The 27,943-nt window shown below is 47.5% G+C and overlaps 1 protein-coding gene across 3 annotated transcripts in view; it reads left to right on the top strand.

Moving 5' to 3' along the window:
- ERI3 (ERI1 exoribonuclease family member 3) overlaps positions 1-27,943 on the top strand; it is a 128,233-nt gene that overhangs the window by 25,005 nt on the left and 75,285 nt on the right. For all 3 annotated transcript variants that reach the window (XM_032696627.1, XM_032696625.1, XM_032696626.1), the window contains exons 4-6: positions 3,542-3,601; positions 5,833-5,924; positions 25,461-25,533. In XM_032696627.1, the coding sequence (XP_032552518.1) occupies positions 3,542-3,601; positions 5,833-5,924; positions 25,461-25,533 (225 nt within the window). The remainder of the gene's footprint in view (positions 1-3,541; positions 3,602-5,832; positions 5,925-25,460; positions 25,534-27,943) is intronic.

Here is a 27,943-nt window from a genome sequence, read left to right as displayed (position 1 = left end):
CAAAATGTCCATTTTGCAAGTCCTCTACATTCTAGAGAGGAGTTGTCTCATTAACTACCACCAAAATTTCTTTTTCTGGAAGTCCCTCTATTGCATCCTTGCCCCTGTTGTGTCTCCTGTGTGGAGCCCTAAAGCAAGCAGAGCTCTGTGTTTGTGTGTGTGTGTGATGGCCACGTGTTTGCTGGAGTCCCCAGGATGGGCACGGCTGTCCCAGCTCAGTGTGTGCTGCAGACTCTGCCTCTGACCGTGGTCTGGCATCGTGTCCAGAGCTGGATGAAAACAGGCAGTGCTGATGCCAGCAGGCAAAATGGTCGCAGAACCCCCACCTGTGTGTATCAATGGTATGAAAAGGTCCCACTTGCCAGGTTTGGCAAGTCCTCTGTTATTAACAGTGTGGGTTAAGGAGCTAGTTTTAGTCCTAGCCTGGAAGTCACTGGCTCCTGGGCATCTTCCCACTGCAGCCCTTGCTGCTTAGTGTCCAGCATGGCTGCTGTCCCTCCCAGCTTGGCAGCCCACTGGCCTGTTGCAGGGGCTGCGAAGAGGTCCAGGAGTGGGATCATGCTGGGAATGTAACTGGGCTTGTCGCTGGGCCCTGTAGCTGAATTTGAAGCCCTGCCCTGAAGGCCACGGGTGAACTGGTTGTACTGAGACCTTACTAAACAGTGGGCTTGGCGACCTTACTAAACATGGAGCAGGTGTAGGGGTCGACCCTGTGCCACTGGTGTAGTTTCCCTTGAGACCCCAGGGACACAGCCAGGACGTGCTGCTGTGGAGCTGCTGCCTGAACAGCTCCAGCACTTGCCATTGACTTTCTGCTGGTTTATGTTTTCTGAAAAATACTCATTTTGCTAAATGCCAGTAAAGGGCTTTGTCTAGGCACCTCTACTTACAAAGGGTGAGATTTATTGGCCTCTTTGTCTACAAAGAAAGACCAGGCCTGATTATCAGATTGTACACCAGAGACAAGTGCTTAGGTAATCAGCAAACTGTCTTGGAGTAGAAATAGATGGTTTCCCAGATAAACTCTCTAGGAAAAGCAGTGCTGTTAACATTACATGGGAGCCTGTCTGCCGTGCTGCTGATTTCCCCTTTCCCCTCTGCTTGCTGCCTTTCCTGGGAAGCAGTAGAACTGCTTAGGATAGACTCTGTGTGGGAGGGTTACTGGAGTTGCTTGGCATTACTCCTTGGGTCTGGAGTACTTCTCCCATCCCTCTTCCTCCTTGAAGAGGACAGCACAGCATGGGAAGGGTGCCTGGAAGGGTGGAGAACTTGTGGTCACCCTCAAGGTATCCCTTTGCTTTTAGTGTGTCTATGCACCTCCTGGCTACAGGAGATTTCTTCAACTCCCCACACAGATGGCCAGGAGCATGTCTTCCAGTACTGGCTCACTCTGAGCCCTCGTCTGGTTCCCTTTCTCCTGATCTACTTCTGTAAAACAACAGGTTGTGATTGGTTATGATGAGGGCTGGGTGTTATGATGAGTGTTTAGGCGGAGATGGTGGAAAGTGCTTGCAAGTTGTTAAAAGCTGTTATTAGGTGTATAAAGCTCATCATGCCCTTTTGGAAGATGCAAGTGGTTTGTCTGCTGCCCAAGCAAGTTCATGCTGGGAGCTAAAGGAAAGATTCTCTCTACACAGAAGGTGCTTGTACAGGCTTTTTCATGGTACTTTGCTCTCTTTTTATGATTAATTTTTATTGATTTTTTTTTCCCTGAAGGAATAGACAATAAAAATACAGAAAGATAAATGCCTTATAGCTTGTTTGTGTTCCCAAGTACTGTGTGCTTCTTGGGATCACGAGTGAAACTTTACAATTGTGCAGTTTTATGTTTTTATACTTCTTCAAAGCTGCAAGACCAGATAATGCTGCAGAGATCCAATGCACTAGGTTGGGTGTGACAGGTGGATGTGACTGATAACAGAAAGGATCAGAAAGGGTGAGAGAATATAAATCTGGTCCCATTTGAGCACTCTCTGACTTGTATTGAAATGTACCCATGGAGCAGGTATATCCCTTTGTATTCATGTGTATGATTTCTGCAGCACAAATCTTGTGTGTGTGTATTGGGCAGTATGTTCTTGTACAGATAAGTTGGTACTTTCTGCCTCATAATGGCTTGATGAACTTGAGAAACCCACGTAGAAAAGCTCTACATTCTTAAAATACTTTCCCTAAAAGGTATGTATTACCATTCTGTGGAAGTCACTATGAGAAAATAATCTTTTTACTTACAGCTTATTCAGTGAGTCAGGTATTTGGTATTCATTAAGTGTAATTACAGTTTAATTGGAGTTTAATATCTTTTCTTTTTCCATCCTCTGAGTTCAATGCTGTAAGCCAAGCAGCCAAAGAAACTGAGAGGTAAAAACCATTTAGCTTCCTTCGGTTGCCACATATTTAATAAAGCCAAACCCTGTGGTTTGTGAGAGGGCTTATTTTTATGAGTAGATTGAGCTGGTCTGCATGGAAGAGTTACTCCTGGGTGGTGGTGAGGCTGTCAGCACCTCTCGAGTAGGTGCTATGGCTTCCAGAGCCCTGGATGAGTGTGCAAGCATCAGGGCGTGCTCCTTCATTGACCTTATTTTATGAAAATGTGTGAGGTGTGTAGCTTCAGGAAAGTGCCATATGAAGTGAAATCCCATAGTGTGCACTTGTTTTAGTAATGATTTTTTTAATTACTTGGATGCATTGATGGCAAGCTACTGACGTCCGATATTCAATATGTTAAAAGACAGTTTTGTCACTTGGAAGGCAGACAGAAAAATTATCTCTTTTCCATATGCCTCAAGCCCTACTGGGCAGACACAGGCAGAGGCCCACGAGACTTCATCTTTTTATGTCTGTGTCTTAGCTTTAAACAGCCAGGCAGTCCAGGAGCAGTCCGTAGGACTATGTGTTAGCAGGATCTGTTCCTAAGGAACCTCCTGAAGAACAGCGTGGACAGGATTCTGGAAGAAAGTGCTTATCTTTGGGTTTCATTCCATTGTTTCAAGTACAATTTTGAAATGTACTTAGAGGAATGCTGTGATGGACTATGGGAAAAAACACATGCTGGCTGTCCAACGCAGGGGGGGATGACTGGGTCCACTCTGGGTCTTAACTACCAACAGTCGTCTCTTCTGTTCATCTAACACTGAAATTTTGGTGTAACTGCAATAGCAGGGGAATGACCAGAGACCTTGGTAGTTACTGCTTCCTGTGTACATCAAGGCAACATCAAAACAGATGAAATGCATGTTTAAAAGGGCATCATGCTTAAGCATGACACTGCTCCCCAAGTGGATCCTGCCCTGCCAAGAGTTTGTTGTTTTGTGGTGTGGGTAGGAGCCCCGTTACATTTCTGTATTTGGGATGAAGCTGTACCCTTGCCTGTGGCTGGGGAGCTGCCAGGGTCACTCTACTGTGACTGGCTACTCAGCAGCATCCATGTGGGTCACGGGAGCATGTTTTGGTTGCAGAGAGATGGACAGGAGAGTAGACCTTTCTAATGATCTTTTGAGTGCTGCTCTGATGCCTGCTTTCTGTTTGTCTCTCGTTTCAGCTGACTGGGATTATTCAAGGCATGGTGGATGGCCAGCCAAGCCTCCAGCAAGTGCTTGAGGTAAGCAGAGTAACCTTTAGTTCTCGAACTCTGACCTCTGGTCCTGTCGTCCCCTCTTCATCTCTTTCCCTGCACCCTCCCCTTGCTGAGAATCGAACCGCGTAATTTGACTATGATTACAGCTTCATTAGAATAACATTTGCTGTCACATTGGTGACACGCTGCTGAGAGTATTGAACCATTGATCTGTCATCTCCAGCTGTTCATGTCAAGGGTGCTGACAAGATATCCAAACTCCTGCCAGTAGATAGGAGAAGAGGCGATTCTTTCTTGAGCCAGTTTTAAAGCACCAAGACATTGCTCGAGACCACTGCTCCTGGAGCTTCTGCCTTCGTTTCTTTTCCCCTTCCCCAGCACTTTATTAAATTAATTCTTCTACCTATTTAAATGCTCAGTAATACATGTAGCATAGAAAGAAAATGCCTCTAAAATCTAATCTGGAGGATGTGCAAATGCAGAGATAGCCCTAATAATACTATCTGCCTAATGTTGAATTCCTAGAGCATTTAAGGCTTAATTAGCTTGGAAGTATTTCTCCGTCAATAGCTTTTGTTGGTAGTCAAGATAGTGAAGGAAACCTCCTCAAGCAGAGCCCACTTGGGCTGCAGGTTGGTGTTCGATGCATTGTCTCTGTCAGGATTTCCACTGCTGTGTTACCTAATTGTTCCTAATCAGAATAATTGCAACAATTGCTTATCTGAGGAAATCAAATTAAAGGCTTTAAAATCCTCCACGGAGACAGCGCTTCATGGGCGCTCACATCAGGGAACGTAAAAGGGTTACTGCTGCTGTCCCCAACTTCGGGCAGCCTCGTGCGAGGCTGGCTGGAAGATCCTGTCAGCCCAAGGGAGGCAGAAGTGTGGCTGAGAGGCTGGATGCTGCTTTCCCGGGGAGCTTTACTCAGAGGGCTGTTGTGCAATCGGTCACAGGAAGAAGCATCGACCCCTGCCAGGAAAGGCTGCGGCAATGACACGAGACCGAAGATGGTGCTCTGCGAAGGTGACATCTTGCATCCATGCAAACCCCCAGCTCTCCCTGTGCTCTCCAGGGAGCACGTAGCAGCCGTGCGTGTCCATAAGCGTATGGACGCCTGTGCCTGCTTCCCCAGGAGGGACAGCCCTCTTTGCCTGGATGGGCGAATGTAGATCGCTACTGGAGTATTCCAGAAAATGGTTTGTTCTGTTTCTGTGGAAGCTTCTTACAGTGTGGAAACACTTATTTAGAATTTTTTTTTTTTTTTATTTGGACCGAAAAGGTGTTCCTACAGCACCATATTTCTAGCTTGAAATGAGATTCAGGTCAGGCAGCTTCTGGGGCATGCTGGTTTATTCAGGAGTGAAAGGTGTCAGGTGAGGGAAAAGAGGACGGATTTCTCTTGCTGAAGCTTTGGAAATGCTGCTAGTGAGGCTGCATAATAGCAGCTGATTGCCTGCCACCACAAGATTTTAGGCACATCATTTGCTAGTTTTAGCTGGACAAAGTATCTATGCAGGGGTTTTAGTCTTCTGCTTTAGTTCCCCAGGTGGATTGCATCCTCCAGATTAACGTGACCCATTTCTGAAGAGGACCAGAACATCTGTTGCTATGGAAAGTTGATCAGGAATAGTGGATTCACTTTGAATCCACACTACCCTGAACAAGCATCTCAGAACTGCAAGGAGGAAAGAGGGATCCAGACTGGAAAGGAAGGGGACATGTAGCTTTGCTTGTTACTGCCACACAGTGCTTGCGTGTGCCCAGCCCTTCCATTTTTCCCCCTTTCCTGTAACCCCTTGGAGCTGTATGAATCAGAGTATGTGAAAAATGCTGCAGGGGAGGGATGCCATCTCAGGACACTTGTGTATTTGTCCTCAGTGGAGGGGACATAAGTTATGCTCACTGGGAGCCCTTTTGGTACAGGGAGAGGAGAAGTGGAGGAGAAATGCCAGGTAACAGCACAGTTGTATCATCCCGTTAATGCTGCACAACTTCCATCCCTCCATGAGCAGAGCTGCTGCGGTGTCTGATAAGATCATCTCTGCTCTGGTTGCCTGATGTCTCCTATCAGAAATCTTCAAAGGTCCAAACGTGCTGTTGTTGAGATGGCAAGCAAAGAGAGAAGAGAGAGAGGGAGAGGGTGGATAAGATCACAATTTTCTTCTCTCTTGATTGCAGGCAGCTTATCTGAGTTTAACTGTTGTGGCTTGGCCTGTCTCCGCAAAACTCATCCCCTTTTCTTGCCTTACTTTCAGAGGGTTGACGAGTGGATGGCAAAGGAAGGCCTCTTAGATCCCAGCGTCAAGTCGATTTTTGTGACCTGTGGAGACTGGGATTTGAAAGTGATGTGAGTATGGAAGGGGAGGGAGATTTTTCTGGGCTTTTTTGCTCCATGCTTGCCTGTAGCACCTATGTCTTTGTCCTTGCAAGCCTGCAACTGTCCCTAATTGTCGTTTCTTAGGGAAATTGTTGTTTGCCGTGCATAACTGGCACTGGAGAGCTGTTTCGGAAGACGAGTGCTGGGCATAGTGCAAGATCACTGCCTAGGTTATTCTCTGTAGTGAATGAATCCTTTCAGAATCCCAAGAGGGGTTTAGACTGGAGTTTTGTGATGTTTTCCTTTTTATCCGGGTATAGTTTCCAAAGGGATGGATATTTCTGAGTGCATACGTGGAATGCTGTTTTTGTACACCCAAATCAAGTGATGGTCCTTACCTGACGCATGCAAGGCTTCCTCTCTGTCATCTTGGCACAGTAACTCGATGTGAATCACAGAGTAGTCTTTGGGACAGAATACAAAACAGCTCTGGCATGATTCATTGGTGTTTTTATCGTTAAGGTCATCTTCGCCAACTGGGTGACTGTATCTGGTGGGAACCTGCACTGGGATCTGCAAGTGTTGGTGTATGTGCATGTTTTCTCAGGAACATTGCTAGACCACCAACCTAAAAATGTTATTATAAGAACAGAGTTAAATGTCTAAAAATTACTTTAATCCGTAAAGTGTTTGCAGATCAGAGTCATATTGTGCTGAATTCCTTTGGATTCCTATAATCTTGCTTCATTTTTAATTTCCCCACAGTGCTGAATAAAGACTGCTGTTGTTATCACACCAGTAAAGCATGGGCTTGACACATCCAATGCTAAACTGACAGCCACAACTCGTTAGTAGTATGACTTGGTTTCCACTGTGACATTGGCTTCCCCAAGTCAGAAGCCTAAATAAACTGCACACAGCCTAGGAGCAATCAGCCCCGGTTCTTCCCTGCAGAGTGGTCTTTATAGAGTGGCAGCTCCTTGCCTTTTCTTGGTGTGATTAGTGAGACATGAGATGTGAGGACCAAAGCTCAGCACAAGCGCTAGCGGAGATGAGAAATTGGCCATGCTCCAGTCAGGGGGTGGTACGTGAGCTCTTGAGTCAAAGTCTGGGTCTCTGCTCAAGCTGTGTCCAGAGCTGGTATATATTGCAGGTTCCTGTGTTAGCTGCTTAAATGAAGAATGAGGCTTATTTTTCTTTATATATAATGTTTAAACTTCTATTAGAGACCAACTCAAACAGCTGCTGTGCTAAACTTCTGTTTCTCGTCTATTCTATTTTCTCTGTTCTTTACTCCTGTATTGCTGTTCTGAGAGCCCAGTTTGCCACTTTTGGTGATGGCAGTTTATCTTTGCTTGAGGCCCATCTTTCCATCACTTTCACAGTGGGCTGACAAGGTTACCAGGTAACATCCTAACTTGGCATCTGTGTGGAGTGAGCAACCTGGATATGTTGGGTGGCTTTTTTTTTTCCTTCAGAGCTCTACCATGGCCAAACAGAGGTAAAGATGAGCCCCATTTCTGGTGAGCCGTAGGGGTTGTGGGGTGAGCTGGCTCAGCAGGACATGCAGTTCTGGAGCAGAGATACACAGTTCACCATTTGCAGTGGTCTCTCGCATGGATTGTCCCTCACTAGTCAGCTGGAAAAGAAGACTCCACTTCTGACCATGAGGTTGTAGCGAGTGGTTCATTTCTCCCGCTTCCTTTTAAAAAATTTTTTTAAACCATTAACTTCAGAATTCAATCCTGAAGCATCTGCAGGGCAAAGCAGAAAATTTCGTGTTTCCAGCCACATGGATAGCAGGAGTCTGGCTGCAGCCGCTTGGTGAGTAGCACATCACGCCGCTCCGTCGCCGATTGGGTGCTGCAGCGTGTAACGTCACATCTGATTAGCACTGTGCCAGTGGATGAGGCTCGAGTGAGGACTCCCTGCCAGCTCTGACTTGTCTCATTTCCCCTTACTTTTATCCGTCACCAGAAATGCCGAGTCTCCCTCCTGAACTAATTAAGTTTGCGTGTGTTTAGACACATTGCCAAATAGGGTTTAGCAAAGCAGAACTGAGCATCTCTTTTTAAAGAGAGAAAGCAGAGAGCTGAAACAAGGCTGCTCAGACAGGGAGATAGAGCCTCAGAGATGTGGAACATCTAGGAGGTATTCCAGGGAATCACCCCATGCTTCCCTACAAGACTAGTGGTGTAGCTAGTGCCTTTTGCTACTGTGTTGAGACCACACACTGGGCACAGAAGGCACTGGGGCAATAGGAGGGGAGGCAGTGCTGCTTGTCCACATTTGGAGGAGTGTGTTGGTGAAAGCACTGTGTGGTAGAAACCCGACTGGGTTCCAGAGGAATTCAGGACAATGAGGTGAGTGCAGTGCTTCCTGGCTTAAGGAGCCACCACTTGTGGCAGGTCCGCTCCTTAGTAATGACAGCTTCCTTAGTAATGACAGCTACTTGCATGGCTGCCTGCAGAGCAAGCTGCAGTCCTTTTACCTGTGTCTTGAGTGGTGTGAAGTTCCTGTCCTCCATTGTCCTTAGCTTGGCTGGTAAACCATGCGGCCTTGTTCCAGCAATGACCTGGGCATTTAGCTTGACTCTTGTCTGCATGTGCTGTTGAAGAGCTGAGGCGTGATGTCTTCTGGACTGGCCTGTCTGCTGTGAGGGCTGCCAGTAGGTGCCACTGGTAGGTGCCGGGGCACTGGAAGGCCCAGTAGGATGAGCAAGCTGGATGTGGGGAAGAGATAGTTAGAATTGTTGTATATAATGTATTATAGTATTTATTGTGTTTGTAATAAATTTTGATACAATTTCCCCATGCTAGCGATTGTGTTATGTCTGAAAACCCTCTCACACTGAAGCAAACTGGGAGGGGGGGCTTGGAAATTGGAAATTGGATTTTTGGGGGTCTCAAACCATGACAGGCTGGAACAAAGAGGAGGAATCTACAAGCCTGTCAGGGGTGGATCTGGGCACAAGATGGGGAAATAGCCCTGTCTAAGCCAGGAGTATGTCAAGAAAAGCATTGGAGGAATAGTGACTGTCAAGGTATTGCTCTCTGCTGATGGTGTCTGGCACTATCTGAGTGCAGGATTCAAATTGGAAACTCAACTGCTTCAGGATCAGTGAAGCCTCTGCTTGGCTCAGGGATCCTCAGGCACTGTGTGGCTACAATCTTGGTTGCTCTTGAACATTGGAGCTTTCTTGGAAGACCACAGAGCTGTTTGTCTGGCTTCCCTCAGACAGCAGGGAGCACTAGTCACAAGGAGCTGGGTGCCCAGAAGAGGACACCAAGCATCTGGGAGGGGCCTATGGAGGTTTAGCATGAGTTGAAGTCCTTGACCGTGCTACCAAGGGCTTTGTTGTGGGTGTGGTGGACCATCAGAAGGAGTGTCCCTGTTGGAGGGATTGGTTACTGCTGGAGAGAGCTCGTTGTGTGAGCATTCCTCCGAAATGGAACGCTGATCCTCTACGGGCTGTGCTTGGATCAGCCCGCTTTCAGTGCTCAGTGTGTGTGAACCAGGCTGGAGGCGGGGAGACAGCAGCTCTCCTGCCACCCCTCCCTTTCCCTCCTGTTAAGATGCAATTTCTTTAATGAGGAAAACCTCTTGAGTAGGAACATCACCTTTCTTGAAGGCTTGTCCTGACAAGGCAGTTCAAGCCGACAGAGTCGCATATCAACTTCAGCAAATATCAGTCACTCATTACAGAGACTCTTCTTCCCCCCAGCCCCCAGCAACACCCCTCGTTCCCAGACAAGGGAATGAATCACACTCCTGCTCTTGAATACATCATGACAAGTCGTGGTTCTAATGAGAGAGGGCCATTCATTCTGGGTGGAAAGTTCCCTGTGTCGACTCAGAAATGTTATTAATTAAAGAGAGCTACCTGAAGCAAAAGATGAAAGGAGCACCAGACCTGCCAAGCTAAAATATGAGTGGGGATACAGCCTTGTTAGGCACACGGTCCTCAGGCCTCTGTGTGCTCAGCAGGAGGATTCCTTTAGCCTGTTGCAAGGAGCTATCCTCCAAGTTTAACAGCTCCAGGGATGGATTCAGGTACCTAGTGTAGTCTGCTTTAGTGCTTGGGCCTCATCCTGCACCTAGGTTGGAACTGCCTCTAGTCATTAAGCAAATAGTGTTGATGTGGCATTGGGTGGTGAGAGTAATGTGCCTCTGAAGGGCCGAGGGAGCCACTGACTACAGGAGATGGTCTTATTGGAAAAGAGGGTTCTTAGTGTCTGCCAGGGTTGAGCCCTTCAGTGTGGTCTGTCTCCCCTGAAATGTCGAGTTGCCTCTCTCTGTGTATGGAACCAGTTTGTGGGCTCTTAAACACAATGTGAATTAATCTTAGCAACCAAAGAGGCATTTTTGCCGTGTGTTCATAGATTCAAAGCTGAGATACACTGAGGTTAAGTGATATGCCTGTGGCTGTGCAGGGAGGCAGAGGCAGAGCTGAAGCCTCACGTGCCAAAACTCAGACCTGCACCGTAATGTCAAGAGCATCAGTTAATCCTTCTCCCTAGTTTCGAATCATTCTGCAAATGCACTGAGCATAGCTAAAAGTACATATAGGCTTTAGTCTGTATAACTGATATGAAGATGCTTGTACTGCACTTAGTGTGGCTGATCAGAACATGCTAATTTATGTCTTCACAGGAAGCTACTGCTCAGAAGTTTTTTATTTTCTTAAATAAGTGTTAAAAGGCAAGTACTCTCTAATATAGTGATAAAACACAGTGAAGTGTCTTGAAATGTTTATAGCCCTTGGTGCTCTTCCTAGGTTGGATATTAGTAAATTCTAAGCAGTAAATTATACCATTGCTTAATTTTACTGTTTAATTCTTTCTTTGCAAGTTACACAGGCTGGGAGGATACTTGCCTTCTCAGAGCTGCTCTGAGTGTTGCAATAGTCAGTGCTCTTTCCAGCCTTCTGTCCTGGAGGTTTAGTTTGAGATCAGCCTTGGGACATGAATGAAGAAGGATTGATGGTGTTCGTGTCCCTTGTGCATGCCGTTCTTTATCACGGGACCGGGAGGGGGTTGGTAGCCTCTGCTGGGGGAGAAATTGCAGATGGCTACTGATTGGAGTGAGTGGGACCACTTGGGTAGCTGTGAGGAAAGGCAGGAGAAGGTGTAGGGTGGGCTGGTTGGGTGGCAGCAGGGCAGGAGGTATGTTCAGAGGGTGGCTTTGAGAGTGACAAGAAAGATCTGGTAACTGAAAGTTAATATAGTAACCTGTGTTTAAAACTAATAAAACAATTCCTTTCCAACTAAGATCTTTGGATTAGCTTGGTGGTATTGCTTTCAGTGGGGATTGTTTTGCTGACCAAACCTATGGTTTATCTCTTTACATGGTTACATTGGCTGAAGGAAGAGGGTGGTGTGAACTACAGTGCGGGGATGAGACTGAGTATCCAGGGTCAGGAACCTTTTGAGTCAGATTTGCTGATGGAGTTGTTCATATAATTACATCCTAAAGTGCTTTGCCAGAGCTAAGCAAGGGAGCCTTGTGAGCATGCTCTTCTCTGGCACTTACAGGGAGCAGCACTGACCTCATTCACTTCTGTGACCCTGCAGTCCAGCTTTTTGTTTTTAAAGGAAATTATATCACTTATGCAAAATAAATTTTGGATTTTAAGATTCCCCCTCTGTACACTCTTATTTAAAATGAATATATCAGACTTGGCTTTTGTTATCCCTATATACCAGTTTCCCTTTTCTTGTCTGTGTTTGAAATCATCGGTTGCAAGTTACGTTGTCTGAGATGTGTCATTCTGGGAATGCCTTTGGGTTAAGCTGTGGACATGAAACCTTTGCATAGGAATCATCATGCAATGGGCTGTCACCTTCGGGTCTGCTACTTGTCTGGCATGTCATAGCAAAAACATTTGTCATAGTCAGGGCTGTACTGGCCACAGATTTATTGAACTGTGATGTCCGGTGCACTCTGGGGAGCAGGACTCTGCTGCCTGGGAATTAAGACCAAACAAGTTGGAAATAGCGTGAAAGATGGTGAAGAAACTTGGAATAAATTTGAAGCGTAAGGAGGGATGAGACAGGCATTGCATCGAGTGCTTTATTTCCAGCACTGAACTTTTGGGATGGAGTAATGAATGGAGAAGGTGGATTTTCCATCCCCGGGTGACTTAAGCTGTATTTGAAAACAGTCACACTAAACTGGATGCAAGTCATTGGTCTCAATGTCATCTGCTCATAGAGTAAGGAACTGTTATTCCCTCTGCACCAGGAATCACTAGGGTGAATTCTGTGTCTAGTGTTGCAGTGAATTCAGGCAAAAGGTTTCAAAATCGATGGATACTTGGTAGAAAAAACACCCTAACCTCTGTCTGTATAAGAGCCTTCTAACAGCAATTCAGCATTGTGGTGATCTTGTGCCCTGGGGAACTAAAAAGCTGGTTGCCTTGAGGACTGCACAGGATAACCACTGGAGGGTTGTTTGCCATCTGAATTTTGTTGTCTGTGGCATGTGTGAAAAACAGGATCAGCTTCACGAAGTGTTCGTTTTCTGTTAAAACAGCTTAATTTTTCTAGTGTTAGACAGCCACAGTGTTTCATGCTGGGGCTGAAATGTCAGCTGTCTCTCTTTGGATCTCTGCACTTCTTACTTCCCAGCCAAAGTAAAGCAGTTGTGTGTTGGCATCAGTGCTGCCCTCCCAGTGGCTTCACTGGGAGTGCTGCACTTATGTCTTCTGTGCCTAGAGAGCTCTGCTTGAAGAATACTGCCAGCTTGGGAGCAGCATCCTTCCTCTTTTGCTTGCTCTACTGTGTGACTCCATAGCTTTCTTCAAAGCGTTTTGTTTTGTTTGCATGTTTATTTCCTGTTGGGAGCCATTTTCCTGGATGAGTTCAGTCTCTTTCCTCCTGGAGCTCCTGGCTGGCAAAGACCTACTGGGCCATCTTGAGGTCATCCCTGGTATTTTCCCTCCAGCGTATTCTCACGTGTCTTGTCCAGCGACTCTGTACTTTCAGGAGTGGATGTCTGGGTGTGTGCAGGACTCGGGAGGACACTGCAGCTGCAGACTAACTTTTGAGCTGAGTCCATTCCTTGTTGGAATCACCTTTTTCTGCGTTTGGCCAAGGTGCTGCCCTCAGCAGCCTGGGACCCTGAGGATGGGTGTCTTGTGCTCAGAGATTACTGTGGACCAGGTGTTAGCAATGATGTGAGATGTGGAGGTGGTACTAGAAGAAAGCAGAATAGAGAAGTCTGTGGGAAGAAGACTGAGGAAGTAGGATGATGTCCTGACAAGGTTGTGTATGGGAAGCTCATACTGCCCAGGACTTCATCCTACCTTGGTCTCACCAGCTTTGCCTCCCTTGGAGCTGGGTTTACTCCTCCCTTCTGCCCAGCACCAACACTCTGGGACACCCTTTGTTTTTCCTCCATAGGTGCCTCTTGGTCATCTCTAATTTCCTTGCTTCAGTTTTTCCATCTGGATGTTGAGCCAGGTCTTGGTGTTGACTGTCAGCCAGCATTTCAGAGGTGCCTGGGCACCTGCTGAGTTCAGTTCCTCATTCCTGCCTGGAATCCTGTCTATCCCTGCAAACTGAGCGGATGGAGGAGCCTGGTGGGAGGTTGCCAAGACCTCTCCTCCAGCTCACCGTGCTCCCAGCTCTGAAGAGAACCTTTCCATTTTATGGACCATTTAGCTTCCCAATGGTGGTCCTAATTCTTCACAGCATGTATGTGCCATTTCTTGGTTATTAAAAGGACCCCTGAAAAGGAGCTGCCCTCTGAGTCAGTGCTCTTCCATGCAGTTAATTGCAGGAAGATTTTGCTTAGACTGTGAGGCAAAATTCTCCCTGTGCTAAGAGGGTGAATTAATACCCAGGTCTCCCCAGGGCTACAGGGACTGACCCTTGTGCACTGTCAGTAAGCAGGCAGGGGAAGAACTCTTCTGCTGGGAGTAGTTCAGACTTGGAAATACTCTGGAGGAAGTCCATTTTGTTTCTGCATAGAGCTCAAGGATGCTTTAAAGGTTGTCTGGCCAGGTGTCTTTCATCTCTGTATCCTTATACTGTGTGACAGTTTGGGTGCCAAAATAGCCTCCATTCCTTGGGGGCCAAAGCAAGCGCCATGGGAAAGGCATGATTACCTTGGACTGACAAATCAGCTGAAGGATGGATGGCTGTGATTGCATAGAAGGTGTGGGATGCATGAGTGGGTGGATTGGAGGTGGTTCAAGGGGAGGGTCTTGTCAAGTCACTCTACTGCATACGAGAAAACAGCAAGCCATTAGACTGTGTATTTCAGGTGTGAGGAAGCTGCTGGGGTCCCCTGGCACTGTGAAATGCCAAGTGAAATGTTACTGCCGTGCAGAGCACAGCAGTATGTTGTAATTAATGAATCTGGTATAGGAAGAGCACATGTGAGCGGTCTGAAGGGTTAATGTGTGAGGGTGGTAGGCTTAGGCAGGCTTAGGTTTGTCATCAGGATTGCTGTGTTTGGGAAGCGTCCTCTAATGACAAGACCACATGAAAAGAAATTGGGTCTTGCAAGGAGAGCACTAAAAGTCATCAATTGCCACAGTTGTTTTGCATTTGCTGCAGGCCTGAAGCAAATCGCTGGCTTAAGGAGCTCTAAGCACCTGGGTCTTGCACTGGATTTACAGGTAAGGTGAAATTGAGAAGGGGCTAAGTAATTAATTCCTCTTCCTGTGGCCAGGATGGGGGATGATTCTGACTTGCCACTTCTCCTCAGAAGTTGCTTCAGAAGCTGGTAAGGACTCTGGTTGTGAAACCCAGGAAGCAAAGAGGATCCCTGGGTGCCTGACAATTCCTTTTCTCTGTTGGTTCTTTCTTGCAGGCAGCCTCGGGCTGCCTGTCTCTTTGTTAAGAGAGTGACAGCAATGTGACACCGTGAAAATAATTACTAACAAATCACGGTGGTGACTGCAAACAGCTCGCTGTCTTCAGAGGCATGTCAGGGAGCATTAGAGCAGGGCCGTGGGAGCGGCAGAGCGGATAGGGGCTCCTTCTCTGCTCTAGGCTGAGGGAAGATCTTCGGAGACCTTTGGCGCCTGCCACCCCCACATCATTCCCTTCTCGTTGGCTCTTTTTTCCTTTCCTCCCTTCCCTGCCTTTGCCATCAATAATCAAGCCCGTTAATTGCACAGTGAGTTTAGGAAAGCTGCTAATGGTAAGACAGGGCTTCTGCCTTCCCTGGATTCAGCAACCAGCCACAGAAAAGTGGAAAAATTTCTGGACAGGTATCATGGTCAGAAGCACATCCAAGCTGCGTTTCTTATCTTGCAGCCCTTGTGTGTTGCCCTGGGCAGTAATGTTTATTAGCAGCGTGCCCCTAGGAATTCATGGGCCGCTGGTACAGTCGGAGAAAAGCCCGTGTCCTTGTCCTCAGGAGCCTCCAGTCTTGGCGAACTTGAGAGAGGAGGTTTGTATTTGTGGAGAGCATCACAGCAAATGTGCAGTCACCTGGCATGTCCAGCAAGAAAAGTGGGCAGAGGAGTGAGGATGTTCCAGGATACTGTAGAGGTGGTGCCAATCAGCGTGACTGAAGCTGCAGGTGAAGATGATCCTTCAGAGAATAAGAAGTGAACAGGTCATGGATGAGGAAGATGGTACCAGAGCAGCTGGGGGAGTTTCTGCAGGGATGAGGCCCCTGTGGTTGTGTTGGAGTGGGGACCCTTCTACAGGGCTACGCAGACAGAGTCTGAGGGAAACTCTCTCTAAAGCCTCTCATTATATTGATATAAAGCTCCCTCCAAAGGGAGGGTCTAGCAGAGATACTGATATGAACCTGTAAGGCAGCTGCTGGCTGAAGTGTCCTTCAGCAGCATTGATAATCAAACCCCTGGGCAAGCCTTGAGAGGGGCGCTCACAGCCTCCCCTCCCCTCCCCTCCTTGTTCCTGGTTGGAGAACGGGCTGTCTGGCAGGTCTGCAAGGGGAAGCAGGAGGTGCAGATGGGAGCCTGCTCCCAGTCGCCTGCTCTACTGCGCAGCCTTCATTCCCATTCCCTTAGTTACTAAAGTGATTTTCCCGACTGTCACATCTGTAAATAATGTTGCTGGTGTATCTAGCTGGATGCAGAGCGGCGATGGAGGGGGGAGGGCTGGCGCTGAGGGTGGCTGTAACAGCCCCTCTCCTGGACTCATACAATATTTATGCAGGGCTGGGAGTCGGCGGCACTGACCTCCGGGTCGTGCTGTTAAACAGCTCCCGCAGCCCCTGCATCCTAATTGCTGCACTTGTCCTTTGCTCTGGAGGATTCGGCGCTCCTTCTCTCCGGCGAAGCAAATACTAATGGCAGCCTGCACTTGGAGGTGGGGAGCGGTCTCTTCCCCACAAGGAAAAGACAAACTTGTTTTCCCCTGTGCATGTGTAATTTGCAGCTGCACAGAAACCTGTGCTCAGGCCCTGTTACACGACGTGCCGCTCTCCCCACTGCTGCCAGCGTGGAGGCTGTGCTGGGAGCCCGTGAAGCTGTTGTGTGTGTAATTTTGGGTTGTGTTACCCCATCCCTCTGGCTCCTTACAGGATTTTTGTCTTCCCTTTAGTGGGGAGAGGGAAGAAGAAGCAATCACAGAAGTCAGTTGAGAGAGCAGAACTGGATGATATGGTGCCAGAGGAGGGCAGAGATGGTGCCAGGAAAGAAGAGGAGGTCAAACAGCGGCACAAGACAGAATGGCATCTCTTCTTGTAGATAAATGATCTGCTTCGTTGAGTGGAAAGAGAGGTGATGCAGAATGCTGGAGAATCCCTCTGTGGGTGAGGGGCTCTTCCCCTTGCAAGTGGTACAGCTGTGGCTGGAAGTGGAGAGGTTTTTCACCTCACAGACAGGGGTTTCAGCTGATTCAAGTGGTTCAAGAAAACCCAAAAGATAAAACTTTTGATTGCTAGAGCTGCTGTGATTTTTCTCCGTGCCATTTGTCTGGGCTCCATCCTACCTGGGGCTTCACGTTGGGTGTCTGCGAGTCCAGTGACCTGACTGACCACCCACGTCCCTTATGCTGCCTTCCTGGGTTGGCAGGTCCCCTCTGTGACTGGAAAAGTGCTGTTTAGACTGGAGACTAATGGCCTTTAAGTGACATGATTGTATTATGTTAAGCGTCTATAGGCTTTACCATTAGGCACTAAACAGTTTATGACTCATAGCAGAGAAGCCCTTCTTCTGAAGAGTTGATACGCTAAATGGTCTGGACAGGCAAGGCATGGAAGAGGCAAGGTTTCCTCCTGCCTGTTGCAGAGCAGCTCCAGGAAAGGACTGGGGCAGGACATGTCTTCTCAGTTCTAGAGCAGCACCTTGCTCTAGGTCTTGCATGTTCAGGTTTCCTGAGGAGAAATACTTCTGCAATGGGAATTGAGCAGTAGGAGGAGAATCGTGTTTAATTTTAGCTAAGTTTTTGTGCGTGTTTTGGTTTTGAAGGGGCTTAGACGTGATGGGTTGTGGGTGCATCCATTTCATCTGATATATTCCCTTATTCAGTGTGTAATTAGCGTTCTGCAGCAGGAGTCTGAATGCTCCCTCTTAAAGCAGCTAGTATGCAGAGAACTAGGCGATTACTAAATTAGTGTCTGTATGAAAGACTTATTAAGAGACCATATAGACAGAGAAAGGACACGCTCTGTGTAATCAGGCTCCACTACAGCATGAATCACAGAATAATTTAAATAGAGATCTCTAATCCAGCCACCTGCTCAAAGCAGAACTAACTTCAAACTTAGATCAGTTTGCTCACGGTCTTCTCCAGATGAGTTTGAATGTCTCCAGGGGAGGAGATTTCACCACCAATCTGTTCCAGTTCTTTATTACCTGCACGGTGAAGAGTTTTTCGTGATGACAAATTGGAAGTTCACCTGCTGCAGCCTGTGGTTATGATGCGTGACATTCACTGAGAACATGCCTGTATGGTAGATGTACACAGTATCCAATTTTGTACACTCCTCTTCATAAGGTGCTGTATAATGTCATGTTTAGTAAGCAGACAGACTGTCACACCAAGCTTATGTGTAGAAATCTGTTTTTAAGGGTGTTTCATAATGTCAGGTTCCCAAGGCTGGAGGGGCGACCTCAGCCTTGGAGACATTCCAGTTTCTCTTTCCTTGGGAGCAGTGTCATGCATTTCTAATGTCAAAGGGAAGTCCACCCAGTTGTTCTCCCTGTCTGGAAAGGCTGGTGAGAGCATTTACTCTACTCCTTCACAAATCTGGAGTAGTGCAAAGCTTCTGCCTGCTGCACTCCTAACCTCAGCTGAACTGTGGAGCCAGCAATTTCTGGTTTCCTGCATGGTAATTAAGTACTTATTTAAAAATATAAAAGCTCAATTCTGATCCTACTCTCCCTGGCTGTTTACTGACTCCAGGTAGAGTTGCTTCAGATTTACTCCCACATGCCTAGCAGCAGAATCAGGCCCAGTAAATAGAGCTATGAATCTTTTTAAGAGAAGCTGTTAAGCAGTAGCACATAGATTTATTGTAGCATCATGTGTGTGCAATTGTTGATGAACATCTTCTGTTGGAGGCTGAATACCTGCTGTGTTACAGCCTTGCTTTTAATGTTGAGATAGCATCTCTGCCAGCATCTAGCTGACGCACAGACAGATACCCATAAAAGGGCCAGATCTCGCATGGTGTTAAATGCCTTCATGTTTCATTAAGGTTGATGGCAGTGGAAGGCACACAGTGCTTTGCAGGACGAACAAGTCACGAACGAGCCACTTGCCCTGTGTGCTTTCTGTGGCAGAATTATGTTCCCAGTGTATACATTGCTCTGGTTGCAGTCTGGGATAACAACCTTTTCAGTTCACTGGTGAACTGCTTGGAAAGCGTGGATGTTGAAGTTCTCCCAAATTTCTTAGTACCCAGCAAAAATTTAGAGAATAGGGATCAGGCTGTTAGCATGTGATGAGTGTTCAGACATTTCAGCCAATGCTTCTGAATCCCAAGAGTTAAGGCTTGCAGCTTGCCTTTTAGGCTTCCTAGGCAGAAATATGCCTGTTAGAGAGAGAATGCAGTGCTGCACAGAATGGGCATCACAGAAAAAGAAAGAACATCTGAAAGTGCCAGGTATTAGCTTCGCTGCTTAGCCTTGGTTTTTGGCCTCATTACACTAATGCAATTAAAGATTGATGGGAAAAGATAGCACACACTCCAGTGAAGGGGGTTACGTGGCAACTTTCCTTCCTGGGTGGCTGGAGTGGCCCAAGTTATGTTGTGCATCACCACACCTCCCCAGGCCCTGCAGACCCACTGGTTCTTCCATGTGCCATGGTGTGTGCTCTTCTCCTGCATTGTGTCTCTCTTATTACTAATGGAGCATGGATGCATTTTAGCTGCTGGTCAGCCCTCATTAATATCCAGAGATGACAGGTTGACATTTGTAAAGAAGACTTGCACTGACCTTCATGTTGTGCATCGGTGCGGTTGCCATACCCTGCCCTGTGCTGGATGCTTCTTCCTGCACTGCCTCAGGAATGCATTTGTGTTAGCAAAGGGACAAACTGCTCTGTAACCCTTTGCTGCTGCTGGGAATGCAGGCAATGTGTCTGGATGTCTCTGCATCCCTCTGTCCATCCCAGGACTGTTCCCTTTAGAGCCTCCATCTGTCCTAGTCAGTGGGACTGGGGAGTTTTGGGGTTGCACTTGTGGAGGTTTATTATTTGGGTATTGGGACCTTAATGGAAGACAGCTTCATGCCAATGACAATGTCTCGTCTGCTTCCTTTTCCTGGCTCTCGTCTGGGGATGCAACAGAAGAAAGGACTGTGCTGCCCAGGCATCCTGAGTGCTGTCAGTTGCCTGTCTCCCCCCGACCCACGCCATCATCCCGGCTCGAGGACTGCTGCAGCCTGCTTGGCAATGACATTTATTAACAGAGGGGGCTTTGAAAAGAGGCAGGCTGCTCCTGCAAAGGCTCCTCGCTGTAACTCTGTCTCCTCTCACCAGCCCGTCTGAGGCAATGGCTGCTGGTGTTGAAATTCATTAGTGTTTCCTGACAGGCGATGGAGGCTTGCTCTGTCTGTTCCCACTTCCTTGCTCTCATGTCCCTGCTTCATGCATGCTGATATTTAAAGCTGATATGTGACTCGTAGGCTTGTTGCACTGTGACAAGTTTGGGGGTGGTTGAGAGAACTGAGAGGGTGGAAGGAAAGCAAAGAGGGAGCGAGATGGGACCTGTCTCAGGGTTTCTGTGAAAGCCCAGGGCTTTTCAGACCCTCTACAGATGTATTGTCTTTCCACAGCTACTGCTTGTGAATTTTAAGTACAGCCATGCAGGGGTGGTTTGTCCTGCACTGATGAGGGGCAGGGAGAAATGGCACCGTGGGCAGTCACCTGGCAAGAGCTTGTCTGGTGGAAAGGAAGAGCAGGTGGGCTCCTCTGACCCCTGGGCAGGTCTGTGGGGCTGAGGAGTATGTGAGTGGTGAGATAGAGATCTGGCAGGGGGTTCGTCCTTAGCTTTGGACAGGAGCATGTGTGGGCACTTGGCTTCTTATTCTGAGTGACTCCAGCGCTGAGGAGACATCTGCTTGCCAAAGCCTTCAGTTATACAGGAAAGTTGTCCCAGTCTAACTTGAATTATTGAGATGAGGGAGTTGGGGTGTGGGGATTTTTTTTTTTTTTGAGGTGTGTATCAACATGCTTCAGTTTTCACAGGGTGCAGTGTGGCATTGGGCAGTTCTTTGTGGCTGGGAGGCTCTGCTCATGTGCGGGTGCTGTAACATCACACTGTCAGAGGCCTCCTGGTCTGGCACAGTGGTTTTGGCAACCTAAGCTTGCCTTTTTGGGAGGCTGTGGGTTTACCTAAGCTACTTTAAATTCCTAGCTTGGCCCCAGCTCTTGTGGGGTTAAGTGCAGAGAGATGCAGCTTTGCCTGTTATGGTGCTGTTTCTCTCCTAAAACATCTCAGGTGCCCTAGCACAGGATGTTATCCCCTTGCTAGCTTTTCTCTGTTGAGAGGGGACACCCAAGCTTTCCTCTTCTCCTGGCAGACATCCCACTCTACATCAGAGCAGCACCTTTGGACTGCACGGTCCAGAATGATGCCTTGACCAATGTTGCTTTGAACTAAAGTGTCAGGCTGAGGTGGTTTTACAGCTCCTTTTGGCTGTCACCTGGGTGCTGTTGAGGGCTGCAGCATCCAAATAGCTTCCTTCTTCAGTGAAGGATTTCCAGGGCAGGAGCCTGGCAGCCCTCTCTTTTGTAGCCTGGTGCACTGGAGTTGGCTGGGACACAATTAAAATGTTCTGCATCTCTTACAATGCAAGGTCTCCAGGGCATGGATTTTTTTGGAAGGTTGCGATCAGGTCTATAAACCCCAAGATTTAATGTCTCTTTATCTTCCCATAGAGAGACTTGTTCTTTTAACTGCCTCAATATCGATACACCCAGTGTGTAGCAAGTGGCCCAATTTCCCCAATTTCTTTGTTTCCTGACATCCTGAACCCAGAAGCAGATGGACGTTAACCAGCTCTGATTAGTTGGGCGAATCAAGCATTAATTTTTTATACACCAGGACCACCTGAGTGACGGAAATCAATTACAGCTGCCCCTCCCCCTTCCATATTAATGTGGTGGCTCCGAGCAGAGATGGAGGGACCTGTTGAAATGAGAAACCCCTATTTCTTAGTTTGACCCTCTAGATAATTAGGGTTAAATTGATATGCTATCGCACTGGTGACACATTTTATCTGCCTCTGTTTGTACAAGAGGATACAATAGTGGAGGAAGGACCAATTTGTGCCCTGCTCTAGCTAACCAGACCGAGATAAAAGGTGTCACTAGTACGATAACGTTCTTGCCTCGTGCTCCTTTATTGTTGCTCAATTTGCCTTTTTTTTTTTTTAATCCTGTTCTTTTTCTTTCAATACCCTTGGTCATATTTTAACTCCATGCCATCGCATAATGACACCCTGCTAAATGTGTGTGGAGATAGGCAACTCTGGCTGACAGCCTTCCCTGATAACCGAATTCCAGCCCATCCATCACTAGGCTGCTCTCCTTAACTTAAGGAAAGTGATAACTAAAGCAAGGCCGTTTATCACCACCGAGCTGTGCGTTTCTTGCCGCCTTGGAGAGAGCTGGCTTCAACGGGAGAAATGCAGCCATGTCACCTTGCCTCCTGTTCGCATCCTGTTCATCTCCAGGCCCCATTTACCCTGCAGGATGGTTTTGAAAGCCAGCTTCCTTCTCCAGGGTGTGAGCACTTCAGTGTTTGGGGAGGCAGTGAGACCTTGTTCAAAAACTGGAAGGATCGTGGGATGTTGAATGCAGTGAAATGTGCCATCATTTCTCATCTCCCTTACCTGAGGGAGGGCCAAATCCTGAGCTCTGTGCTCAAGCAAAGCTGCCCCCAGTGTGCAAGGTTGGCTCTGGCAAGAGCAAGAAGCCATACTGAGCATAAGAGCTTGTTTATCAAATGAGCTCAAGTAAATGGTGGCGCTGATAAATGGACTTACTTCTTTACAGGCCATGGCACTTCTGTTCCCCAAGATAGCCACAGCTGTGCCTTATTCACTCCAACCTGGAGAAGATGATGGAGAAACTCTTGCCTGCTTACCAGGCTGAAGAGTGGGGGGGACCACTGTGGCTTGGAGCTGGGGAAAAGACATTGCAGGAGTGTTTTCCTTCCCGTAGCTACCTGGGAACCCGGTTTTTGTGCAGTGAAAGCCCCCAGTTCCCTGTGCTGAGAGTGCTGCATATGCAGACTAGACCAGACCCATGTAGCAATCCTTTGCTAATCCTTGCTAAGTGGCTGTGTCCTCACTGGCCTGGAGCCACCAGGCCTGCATCTTCCAGCTCAGGGAGTAGACTGATGTTGTGGTCCGTGCTGCCGACAGCCCGCCCAGGTTATGGTGTGAGTGTAGGTTTCCTAGTGCTTGAAAAACTTGGTGTAGCCCCTCTGGTGCTGAGGTGAAGTGAGGGGAGCATAAGCATGGAGGGGGAGGGGGAATGTCCTGAGGTCACACGGCTTCACAGGCAGTTTCTGGGGTTGTTACTTGTTTGCAAAAATGCATCATTTATTTAGTTGACATATTTATTTGGAGCATTTATTTTCTCCAATTAAAGACCCACTGTCCAGCGCCCAGGGCACACTGCCATCAGTCTAAGGGTGGAAATAGAACCAGACTGTCCAGTTTGCTGGGCCTTTTGGTCCCACAGGGATGGCAGTGTTTTAGATGTCATCCATTGCACTGGATGGTTAGCTGTCAATTCCTGTGACTAACAAGAACAATGCTGCACTCACTTCTCCTGGGCCCTATCCAGAGGTTAGGTGAGTTGATAATTATTCCTCTAACTGGAGCTACACTGAGACCTGTATTAATGAAAGCCTCTTGGGTTGAGAGGAGAAACTCAATTTTAAGTAACATACCTTTTGCTAGCTCCTGTCATCCTCCTCTCTAGCTAAATGTGAGGAGTCTAAGAGAGGCTGAGCTAACCACATATCTGTATTTAGACCAGTCGTTTGTTTTAGATGGTTCCTTGTGATCTTTTTTGATTTGGGTACCAGTAGAAAGCAGCTTTCCTGGAGAAAGAGTTTCTTAGCATGCTGGTTGGGGTTGGTGGGGTCTGTTTGACTATGGGATGTCTTGGACATATGTATAAGGCTGTAAAATGCATGGACCAGGCTCCTGTTTATGTCATGGCTGTTCCATTGTGAGGAGTGACTCCAGGTGGTTTATTTCAGTGCTTACATCAGATGAACCGTGCCCAGAGATGAGACTGTGCTGTCAGGTCACATTGCTCACCCTGCAAATCGCCACAGACCTGCTGCTTGCAAGCTCGTTCTTTTGACAGGCTTCCTGCTTTCAAAGAGCTTCCTCTGTACCTTCTTATTCAAATGTGTTTGTATGACTTAAGTTATTGCTCCTAAATGATGACACTTGCATCTTCTCAGGACCAGGTGTATTGTTTTGGCACAGGGAGTCTATTCATTTCTTAACCTAAGCAGGGCAAAGGTGGTACACAGGTGGATCCCAGTGTGTGCTGGCTCTGTTGGCCACATATTCCCAGGAGATTCCCCTGTATATGTTTACCAGCTTCCTTCCTTTCCTTCCCATAGAAATGGAGGCATCACCAAGACCAGACTGCTCTGTTGCTGCACTACCCTGAATCTCACATTATCTACAAGTGCATTATCTGTGCTGCTCCTTCATCTCCTTGCTTGGCAAAGTGTCTAGAGAGGTGCTGCCCTGTTCACCAAAGGGTTGGGAGCTGGGCTGAGCACTCAGATGCTGCCTGGTGTGCTGGTGGTGCACCCTAGCTCAGGGTGGTGTATCTGCCTTGTATCCAGTTCTGACCAGAGCGTGTTCCTGAATTTCAGTCTTGAGTCTGAAGTCTGGTCTGGACTATTCACTCTTTCCTCTATGGAGATGAGAAAAGACTTTGCCCTGGATGTGGTGGTTTGTGTTGGGGTGTTTGAGCAACTGATGCTGACAGTCATAGCTCTTCCCTCCTCCTCTACAGCCTCCCCCTACAGCCCCCATGTGCCTGAGGAAGTTGGGAGATTCCCCATCCCCCTCTGTTTGCAAAAGCCGATTTCTGGGGTTGTGACTTTTAACATGCACAAACAGCTCTAATTTAGTCATTTATTTAGTTGACATATTTATTTGGGATGTTCCTTTGCTTCAGTTAAAGATCTTGTGACCAGTGCCCCAGGCGTGCTCAGCAGTACGTGAATGAACAAGATCCATCAATTACTCTTGATCAGATCAAACTGGCCGGGAAAAACTCACATAACTCATGTCCCTGCACAGGCTCGGCTGGAGCCACACAGTTTGCAACTCAGCCTTCCCCAGCTGAGGGGCACGTTGTAGCTCCTATGCAAACACGCTGGGATCAGCACAGTGTGAGAGAAACAGCTTTCCTGGGGGCCTGCTGTCCCTTCAGGCAATCCACCTCCCTTACCAGTGCTGTTTTGGCTTGCTGTAGGAAGGGAGAGGGTAAATACATGTGCTGGCAGCTCTGGCTGCTGTGCTCAAACCCCTAGTGAGACAGTGTGCAGCACCCCGCGTCTTCAGAGTCGTGACTGCTCTCTTCTTCCAAGCACCTGCTTGGAAAACAGCCTCTGCCTTCCTAGCCCTAAAACATTGGTCCTACAGCATTGCTACCCAAAATTGAATGTTTTGTTGCCTCCTTCCCTCCCTCGTGTCTCGTTCAGTGTTTTAACCATAAAGGCCAAATCCAGAAGCACCAGGGTATGACAAGTGAATTGTCAGTCCTGTCTGCCCTGTAAGCTGCTAAGCAGGATGGTTTTTCAGGGATTTGTGATGGGTTCACTTAGCTAAGGACAGCGTGGATACTCCAGTCATGTTTGTGTGTTAGCCACTGTGGAGAACAGCTGAGCGCTGCACTTGCTGTTCAAAATGTTTAGTCCGAAAGGTTTCAGCAGCCTAGACGTGGCTGGATGTATATAAGTCTTAAGCAAAGCTGTGCTCTCATGAGATTTTTTTGCCAAGAGCTATGGTCCTTCTGATGTGCAGTGTGTTACAGCAGACTTGAGGGTCTCTTCCATCTCTGAACAAAATGCACTTAAGAAAACAGAGTTTGTGTTGTCAGGACACTGATTGAATCAAACTTGCTCTCTTCTCTCTTACAGGTTACCAGGACAATGCCAGTACTTAGGGCTGCCGGTTGCTGATTACTTCAAACAGTGGATTAATCTGAAAAAGGTACTTCTGTGCAAACTGCCATAGTCCCTGTCTCCCTGTCTCCCTCCTCCCCTTGTCCTTCACTTTTCCTCTTTAAGGAGGTGTCTAATAACTACTGCTGCTTTGCATTGAAATGAGTTATTTCCTCAGAAGCTGGGCTGAGCGAGTCCTCCAGCTCCCTATTGTATCTCTTCTAATAGAGTCTTACTGTACTTGATGGGATGTGTTCTGCAGCTGGGGAAAATCCCATTGTGGCAGGCACAGTGCGATGTCTCTGCATAATAGTGGGACACTGTGAGACCCCTTTCCAGTGAAGGTTGTGTTGTCCCCAGTGTTACTGACTCTGTTTCGTTTTGCAGCTGCATAAGGCTCCTAGAAGCATGGTTCCCTTCGGGTCAAATTTTGGTTAATAAATGTGGAAATACTCCAGTATAAAAAAATCAGCATTTCCCTTTGTGGTGTGGGGAAAGGGAGATGTCTCAGCAGCACATCCACCTAAGAGACTGGTGACCACTTTATTAAGCAAAATGCCTTGGACTCAGTACTGTCTGATGCCTTGTCTTGCTCCATGCCTTCACTGAGTGGTTAAGGGGCAGCCTGCTGTGCATCCACAAGGTCTCCCCTGGCACAGCTGCTCCACCTGCACGGAAAAATGTGGTGATACCATAAGACACAAACCAAAGTGAGAAGAAAAGAACAAGTGTGATGACAACCAGTAGCAGGGTGAGGGAGGAGGCTGCAGTCTCTGCACAAGAGAAAACTGGGGTGGCCCTCCTGGTTAAACCTTTGGATGAGTAAGATTCCCTTCCCCCATCCAATTTAGTGCTTTATTTGGGTTCCTGTGCCTTTTTGTGGTAATTTGGGGTCTCAGTAAGTGAAATTTGCAAGCTTGTTGTTCTTGTGGGCTTTTCTTTTGTTCTTTTATTTATTTATTGTTTTAAATGGAAGCGTGAGTGACAGGCTGAGCGGCCGCAGAAGGACAATTTGCATGATCTGTTCCGTCAAATAGGGTAGAACATGAACATAACAAGGGATGCTGGCAGCACATTCCTGGCTGAACTTGTCAAAGGGTCTTGTATTTCCCTGCTGTCAGAGCAAATCTTTTGGCTGATTGCTGGTCCTTGGTAAATGAAATCTGAAAGCACATTGGGGCATTCTGCAGTTCAGTGACCATTAATGATCGCCATTTGAAGTTCACTAAACTTCCGGTGAATGGATAGCAGCTATATAACCAGCAGGTTGATGGCTGCAGAATAATAATACTTTAAAAAAAAATCCCTATGTACTGTGATGTTTGCTAAGAAGTAGGTTGATCCAGCTCCTCCTCTGGGCCTCTGGATGAATGACTTACGGCTCTTTCCTATAGTTCAAGGCTCCTGGATTTAGTGTGTGAGGAGCTGGGATGCTCCATAACGTGAATGTCCAGGCAAGTGGCTGTTCTTCAAGATGGGCATTCGTGTATTGCACATCAGCAAATACTTTGACACTAAGCTGAGGGCTGCTGAGCATCCCTGAGGTCCCAAGCACAGAGCTAAAGGCAGGAGCAGGAGAGAAGCTGTTGCAACAAAGTGTTCCCCTTCCCAGCTCTCTGAGGGTGTCAGGTATTGAGCATGTAGGATGGGGGCACATGGACGGGGTTGTCCTCCTCTGCACATGTGTAACTTGGAAAGGAAAGCTTCAACCTCCTTCAGATCATGTGAGGAGGGGATGTGAGAGAGAAATGTTCATCTTCCTCCAATCCCTCTCATTCTTTAAAAAAATGAAGTTTTTCTGACGCTTCAGTATCTGATGCCTTCTGACACAGGGTGGCTTCAGGGACCCCACATCCCTCTGGGAAGTGAACCATGTTGCAGAGGAGAACAGGGACATCTCCTGTCCTGTATTTAAGAGCTGCTTCTCCTGGGACTTGCTCTTACCCCAGGGCGAGGATCTTTCCATGCCACTCACTGCTTTCACGTGCTTGTGGGGCAACTGCCTGTATGTTTTCACAAGAGAGGATTTCCAGCTTAGATAACTAATTTTCTCCAAGCAGGCAGACCCAATAGGGCCTCAGTCTCTATTGAGTGAGCTCCCAGTGTGAGACTGGGAGAGATAAGAGTGGACAGGTAACTAACCCCCCTGTTCATCCCTGCATAGCTCAGGTGGCCTCTTTTCCCCTCCCTCTGGCATGTTCCTGACTTAGAAATACCTTGTTGGCTTAGTCTGCCTCTGACCTGATCTTTGAAGTGAAGGTGTTGGGGGGGGGGGTGGAGTGTGAAACTGATGATTTCTAGGTCATGGATAATGCAGAGACTTGAATGTTTCAGATGTCAAGAAACCAGGCACATGTGACAGCAGTTTTCTGCAGAAGGGCCCCCCCTGCATCTTCTGTCTGTCCTTTGGGTCTCTGCTTGTGAGCAGTGATAGCAAGAGGACCTTTCTGAATTAGGGA

This window comes from Chiroxiphia lanceolata, chromosome 9 (genome assembly GCF_009829145.1).
Source record: "Chiroxiphia lanceolata isolate bChiLan1 chromosome 9, bChiLan1.pri, whole genome shotgun sequence".
Classification (NCBI taxonomy): domain Eukaryota; kingdom Metazoa; phylum Chordata; class Aves; order Passeriformes; family Pipridae; genus Chiroxiphia; species Chiroxiphia lanceolata.
The sequence above is the reverse complement of the archived record's forward strand: the minus strand, read 5'-3'. Positions and strand labels throughout refer to the sequence as shown.